This window comes from Palaemon carinicauda, chromosome 31, assembly GCF_036898095.1.
Source record: "Palaemon carinicauda isolate YSFRI2023 chromosome 31, ASM3689809v2, whole genome shotgun sequence".
Classification (NCBI taxonomy): domain Eukaryota; kingdom Metazoa; phylum Arthropoda; class Malacostraca; order Decapoda; family Palaemonidae; genus Palaemon; species Palaemon carinicauda.
Genome location: NC_090755.1, coordinates 24,674,103 through 24,681,244, shown reverse-complemented (window position 1 = coordinate 24,681,244; position 7,142 = coordinate 24,674,103). Strand labels below are relative to the sequence as shown.

At 35.9% G+C, this 7,142-nt stretch overlaps 1 protein-coding gene across 4 annotated transcripts in view; it reads left to right on the top strand.

The window, feature by feature from the left end:
• LOC137624355 (vascular endothelial growth factor C-like) overlaps window positions 1-6,845 on the top strand; it is an 8,271-nt gene extending 1,426 nt beyond the window's left edge. Inside the window, exons 2-9 of one of the 4 annotated variants that reach the window (XM_068355046.1) lie at window positions 1,810-1,969; window positions 2,123-2,245; window positions 2,615-2,771; window positions 3,314-3,525; window positions 3,649-3,759; window positions 4,551-4,649; window positions 4,807-4,892; window positions 5,209-6,845. In XM_068355046.1, the coding sequence (XP_068211147.1) occupies window positions 1,810-1,969; window positions 2,123-2,245; window positions 2,615-2,771; window positions 3,314-3,525; window positions 3,649-3,759; window positions 4,551-4,649; window positions 4,807-4,892; window positions 5,209-5,230 (970 nt within the window). In that variant the 3' untranslated portion in view covers window positions 5,231-6,845. The remainder of the gene's footprint in view (window positions 1-1,809; window positions 1,970-2,122; window positions 2,246-2,614; window positions 2,772-3,313; window positions 3,526-3,648; window positions 3,760-4,550; window positions 4,650-4,806; window positions 4,893-5,208) is intronic. The other 3 variants (XM_068355049.1, XM_068355048.1, XM_068355047.1) reach the window with 3 other exon arrangements.
• Window positions 6,846-7,142: the final 297 nt, after the last annotated feature.

Below are 7,142 nucleotides of genomic sequence, written 5' to 3'. Positions count from 1 at the left end.
GCCTTTTAATGTATAACTTTTGTGGTACTTTATTTTAGCAGGTCGAAAATGATTTAAAATTGGATAAGCATATCTAGCTCTTAAATTCTTTAACAGAATAATTTAGTTTATAAACTATTACTTAGAACATGAAAGCGGCAAATCACGGATTATGAGAAATTTCAAAGATCAAAATCAACTATAGAAAAATCGCATATATTTTGAAAACATACCTCTCTCTCTCTCTCTCTCTCTCTCTCTCTCTCTCTCTCTCTCTCTCTCTCTCTCTCTCTCTCTCTGTATATATATATAAACTTACTTAAACACACAAATTAAGAACCACCGTCATTCCTACCTTGCTGAGAAGGGTAGTCGCTAACGCCAATACTGGTCACAGGAGATATGTCATAAGTCTTAATTCTGACGGGAACCCATAAAGCGTGGGGGGGAGGGGGGCAAAGTATGTAGCTAACGTGTTACTGCTATACAGCAACAATGAATTATTCGTTTACAGGTCAGATTGTCAATTCTGATCGTCTCCAGTTTCTGGTGTGCTTTAGGTTGTATGTTATTGAGGTCATGTTCGGATTACATAAACTAGATCCTGTCTTTTCCTTCTATGATATAAAAATTTAGGTATCCTCATTCACTTAAATGTTTCTTTTATGGTAAAATTTTTTGTACTTTCAGGAAAATGAAAAATTCACGTTAAAGATACTTACTTTTGCTCGCTATTGTACAAGTGAAGCATTTAACAAATTCGTTCGATAACTTCATTTTGTTTACTTTTTGTATAAATATGCATGTTTGGAAAACAAACTTGCGTAAGGGGGGGGGAGACCCACTGCAAGGTTCAACAATGGTAAACAAACGTGTTGAGAGAATTTTTTAATATTTACTACACAAATGACTTGTTCAATGTAAAAGTTTTTATATAGCCTTGTATATTTTAGTTCCTAAAGGTAAAAAAAAGACAAAAAGTATTCCACATATTACGCGGCTATGAATGGTTACGCTCATATCTTGGTAAAAATGGATTTCCTAACAGATTCTAAAACCTAACGAAACTCCAAAATTTATAGAGATTATAAATTTTCAAAAATTAGATTTGATAGTAAATGTGTTAACAGACACTTCACAGGGGACTGGTACAAACGGCAGTGGGTAGCATAAAAACCCGAAAGTTATCAATGCTAAAAGCCCAATAAAAGAGCCCAAAAGTTCTAGTGGATCACGTGACAATAAAAGGGCCTTCGTTTCTAATTTAGCCCATGTGACACCCGGCAAGCCACCAATCCTGAATTTTGAGTCCTTCAAGATGCTGGTCTCCTCTTTCGCATGTTAGATATCATTATTCCCTTCACGATTCACATAACGAGACTATCAATATGTGCCAGAATGGACTACCAAGGCATCAATTCATCAAGCATAACTAAATTTCGTAAGAGAAGAACATTAATAAAACTACAATAACTTTTTTTCAGTTCCAAGTTGACTTGAGAACTTAGAAAAAAAAATATTTGTACTTTAAATCTTCTATTTCAAAATTTCATTCCAAATTAATTTCATATAGACTACCCAAACAAATTTTTTTAAAGAGAATTGAAAAAATTCGAAACTTAGAGCTTATTATTTTTAGTTCCATTTAAAATCTAAACGAGGTTGCTATGTAGAGCATCAGTAAGACAAAGACTGTCATGGAATTAAAAATGATAATAATAATAATAATAATAATAATAATAATAATAATAATAATAATAATAATAATAATAAAGAACTCACATGGAACATACCGGAGTTTTATACCCATAATTTTTTTTTCTTTGGCAGGATGTTTGGAGCATTAACTGCAGCACTGCTTCCTTTCTTTTGGATTCCTTTGCAAGCTCTCCCAAGCAAAGTAACCAGCAATGATGTATACCCAGAGACAATCGATTCCGGAAGCTCTTATTTACTTCCCATCGGAGCACTTCCTCCTAAGGACCCTTCGGTAAGACACTGCAGCTGTGGGAGTCTAAAAATCTTCGAGTGGAAATACTAAAATTAGTTTGCCTAATAACAAGCATTGTGTTCTACAAACATGTGTACCTTTGTGGTCAAATCCTTTTAAAATGAAGCTAACTTTGACGTGTTAACTTTGCAGTTCTCCTTGGATGTGGCCAGAAACATGAGTGCCGTGACTGATCTAAGGGAGCTCATCATGAACTATGTACAAGACGAAAGGATCTGTCAGTCGGAGAGCTTACGCAACCTCATTCTTGGCAACGTAAGTTGATTATACGTCACAGACACTACAAAATACTGATAAACTTCTAGAGCAGCAATAAATTGATATAAATTAGAATTAAAAATTAAAACACTTCTGCTCAAATGCAAGTTATCCAAGTTTTTTATGCAAACCTAGTTTAAACTTGGATAACCCGGCTTTCAGCAAAAAAGCATTTTAATTTCCAATTCTAATTTATAGTAACTAGATTTTTATCAATTTTTTCTAGTGTGGTACAAATAAATGTCTTTAACATCACAAACACTACTCAGCCATATATCCAAGACACGTGAAATCACTCCCTGATTCCATCTGTTCTCACGCCCCAGTCGTTCCTCATCTCACAAATGGCAAACTTTTCTCCCTCAGGGAGAGAGTGACCGAGCAGCAAACATTTGGTGGGCCCGGCGCTGTGGCCGCCGCACTTCTTCTTTCAAGCAAACCAACAGAAACTTGCCAGAAAGTACGTTGATCAGATACCGTCGGAAAAGCTCGAACAGAGACAGTTCCCAACAAAATCTGTCCAGTAAGTTGTGTCACTGCACGTAGTGTCCTCAGGTAGTCGTAGATTAAGTAAAACCAAAACCTTGTGCAAATCTCTTGTCAAATCTTCCAAACTACGAAGATTGTCTGTAAATTGTTGTCTATGTACAATCTTAATTCATTTCAGTTAATAATACTATGGTACCTTTGAAGCAGATTTCCTTATCTCATGTTATTGTCCTATAAAATTGCGTTAGAATCTTAAAACTACTGTATACTACATACAGTGACACTTTCATTATTGGCTTTTAAGTTGGGATGGCGATGAAAAATATTAAAACATTACCATTGTTGTATGACTACATTTGTATGTTTTAAAGTTACTTTTAACCCAAAACTAACTTCATTAGCTTCAAAAGCTTTTTAAATCTCACAATACTTAACCATAAAATGTAAGCAACGGTCAACTTGATCATATATTACAATATACTGCAGAGATAAAAGAAATGTTGCATATAAAATCAAATAATTGTTAGCTTTGGCGATAGACAATCACCCGAGCTAACAGCCTGCTCTTCTCCACAGTATCTAAAAAAGACCAAAAAAAGCTCCAAGCTCTCCTGAAGAACAAAAAGATCAAGTGCAACCCAAAGAAGGCTGTAGTAGAGCTTCCAAATGAAGACTCTCACCACACCATACTAAAACCCTCCTGTGTCTACATCAAGCAGTGCGGCGGATGCTGTGATTCTCCTCATCTGGAATGTCGTCCAACAAACAACAAGACCAGGAAATTTAAGGTAGCTTTATTGCAGTAATGTACTTGAAACTTCATTGCTATTTATATATGCAACTATATGAAATTCCTACAGCTGAAAGTTGAACTCGTTTTTTCATAAAAGGTATTTTCCATTTCTTTCTAGGTCTTGGAACTCAGGAAAACGGACAGACCAGGTGCTCACGAATTCTCAAATAAGCAGGTCCTCAAGACTATAAAAGTTACTGAGCACACAGCATGCCAATGTGAATGCAAGGTAAATGCTCACACTAACAAAACCAAGTTATTCAATGTTCCAAATTTTTCATAAGAAAACTAAATCTTGATATTTATTGATACCCTCTGCCGTTGACAAGAAATCTTAAATCTTGATATTTATTGATACCCTCTGCCGTTGACAAGAAATCTTAAATCTTGATATTTATTGATACCCTCTGCCGTTGACAAGAAAACTTAAATTTTGATATTTATTGATACCCTCTGCCGTTGACAAGAAATCTTAAATCTTGATATTTATTGATACCCTCTGCCGTTGACAAGAAATCTTAATTCTTGATATTTATTGATACCCTCTGCCGTTGACAAGAAATCTTAAATCTTGATATTTATTGATACCCTCTGCCGTTGACAAGAAATCTTAAATCTTGATATTTATTGATACCCTCTGCCGTTGACAAGAAATCTTAAATCTTGATATTTATTGATACCCTCTGCCGTTGACAAGAAATCTTAAATCTTGATATTTATTGATACCCTCTGCCGTTGACAAGAAATCTTAAATCTTGATATTTATTGATACCCTCTGCCGTTGACAAGAAATCTCAAATCTTGATATTTATTGATACCCTCTGCCGTTGACAAGAAATCTTAAATCTTGATATTTATTGATACCCTCTGCCGTTGACAAGAAATCTTAAATCTTGATATTTATTGATACCCTCTGCTGTTGAAAAGAAAACTTAAATTTTGATATTTATTGATACACTCTGCCATTGATTCTGGAAATTATGTAAATCTATATGAACATATTTTTATGTATATTTGCAGGAACGCCAAGAACACTGCAGTGCTAATCAAAGCTATGACCCGGATTCGTGTAGGTGTTACTGCTCTCCAGACATCGATAGAAACTGTCCAGCTGGCAAGGTAAGGTCCTTGAGGAAGTTGCGAGCCCTCTGATCCCTAATTATGAAAACCTTTACCATGATGAATGATGCCTTTCATGAATTTCTGCCGTGAAATACATTCCTAATTATCCCCATTTAATTGACCACATCCAAATACATAAATATTTTCTTCACAGGTTTGGGATGAGAAACGGTGTGAATGTGTTTGCAGTGATGTTTCTGAATGTACAACTGGGAGATACTTCGACATAAACTTATGCAGGTAAGATTCTCTCTTTATGGAGATCAAAACACTGAATCAGATATCTATTAAATCACCATTGAACATTTATAACCTATTTTAAAGTGATGATATTTTCGACTTTGGATTTGATTAAAATTATTAATTTTTACTTTATTATGCATAATATTCATCTTACGTTTACAACACAAGTAGACTTTACAACAAACTTGGATGTTGGATGTCCATGCAATCACACACACCCATTTTCTGTACCTCCGTGTGGCTTCCCGTCGACATCATTAACACAGTTCTCCTAAGTTTCCTAGCTAATAACCATCTTGTCTCGTTCTTATAGGTGTGCAGATCCTCCACGTTAGATAGCAATCAGCACCTAACACTGAATATTGCGAGTGTTTCTTCACTGTAGTCCTCCTGCCTCAGCAGTCTTTTTTTTAAAAAACTTCGGATGTGTTTTCCTTCTGTCCCTGGAGTTGGTGAGGAACCCCTGCAAACTGCCCAGGACCCACTTGCCCCTACTATGGTTGGTGATGGGATCTATTCGAGACTCATTCACGCTCATTACAAAAATTAACTCCAACCCCCACATTCTATTCACACTAGCTTAATCTTTCAACCGACGCAACAGTAATTTCTATCTTAAAGAGCACCTTTGGGAGACACAGTAGAGTGATAAAACGAATATTTCCTAAAATGCCAAAGATAATTTTCATCTACAATAAATCCACATTCCATTCACTAACAAACTATCTGTCTATCACTCCTCGTATTTGGGTGACACCAAATTGAGACATTTCCTTTGGAATTGCACCTATAAATGACTCCAATCTATACCTCAGTTTATCTATCTTCAATACGACCATTTCATTCCATACTAGTAAACATGACTAACTATCCTTCTGCAAAAGGAACTACGACTATCCTCCTGTACTTAGGCATCCCGTCCCAGCATACCCTTGTGCCAAGTCACGCCCTTTTCATCCATCGTGGTGTCCGTATTATTCCCGCATGGCTTACAAAGGGCCAAGAACGCCCTGGATGTTCCGTGTTCACCCACACTTTGTCGTTGTCCCCTTCCAGATGTCTGAAGAGGAATTGAATCGCATTCCAGACCCCTGTGTTGAGAGAGATACAGAGATTCCAGAAGCTTCCAGGCCACATGCCACAAAATCATCCCATTCGGTCACTCCCATCCAGTCTTCGGAATCAGCTGGTCTTGCCGGAGATGAGGATGAGGGATAAACCCGCACACGCATACAACAAAAACACATTAACAAAAGAAAAAATACAAACTGCAGACAAATTGATTCCATCTCATCTCCTCCGACGAGACGAGAAAGGAGTCGCGCCTCTACCCTTTGGAAAGCCCCCAACAAACAAGGGATCACAATCAAAGAACGACAGATTATATATTGATATTCCTCATAGCTGTGATGATTAGGTTTTAGTTCTAATATTAAGAAGCCGTGTGGCAGAGGAGGCTCATTTTATGCAGTTGATTTAAACTGTTTGCTCGTTCGCTAAAACTTCCTTTGATCAAAATTCAGTCACAATCCAGTCTGCACAAAGCACGTGCGTAAATTTAGTGATATATCCTACTGGGCAATGCCAAAATTAATGTATATTATGAATATGTATCTCACGGACCTCTGGCCTTTCATTTTAGATTACTGTATTTTTCAAATGATATTGTATTTTGGGATGTGAAAAAGTATGAGTGGTGATACTTTTTGTAGTTGTACTATTTATTTGTACTGTATTATATTTTTATAATGAATAACTATTTCATAAGTAGAGAGAGAAAGAGAGAGTGAGAAGAGGTCAGTGTACATACTTGAATGTAAATACGTATAATTCATCTTCCACTAGTCACTAGGCTTAACAACAAAGATCTATTATTTATAAAAAAAAAAATTCTTTTGGGTCACTGAGTCACCTGTTATACTGAACCAAATAAAAAATCTAAAGCATTTAAATTCTTCCTTGTTCCTTCTTAATTCAGTTTAGAATTTGCACTGTTCTGTTTCAGTCGTAATTAGATTTGAAATTTTGATTATTCTTTTTTATATGATTTGCAAATTTGAACATTTTGAAAGCAAAGGATTGATGTCGAAACCAGTCCCTTGAATAGTTTTGCTTTATCTTTTTGTTTTGTATCCAATTTCAGAAACAACTTGCATTCCCAGATATAACCAAAGATATAATGGTTGTATCGTCTTACCTGTTGAGGGCCAAGTAACATTACAGTTACAACCTAACTCTGATATCCGA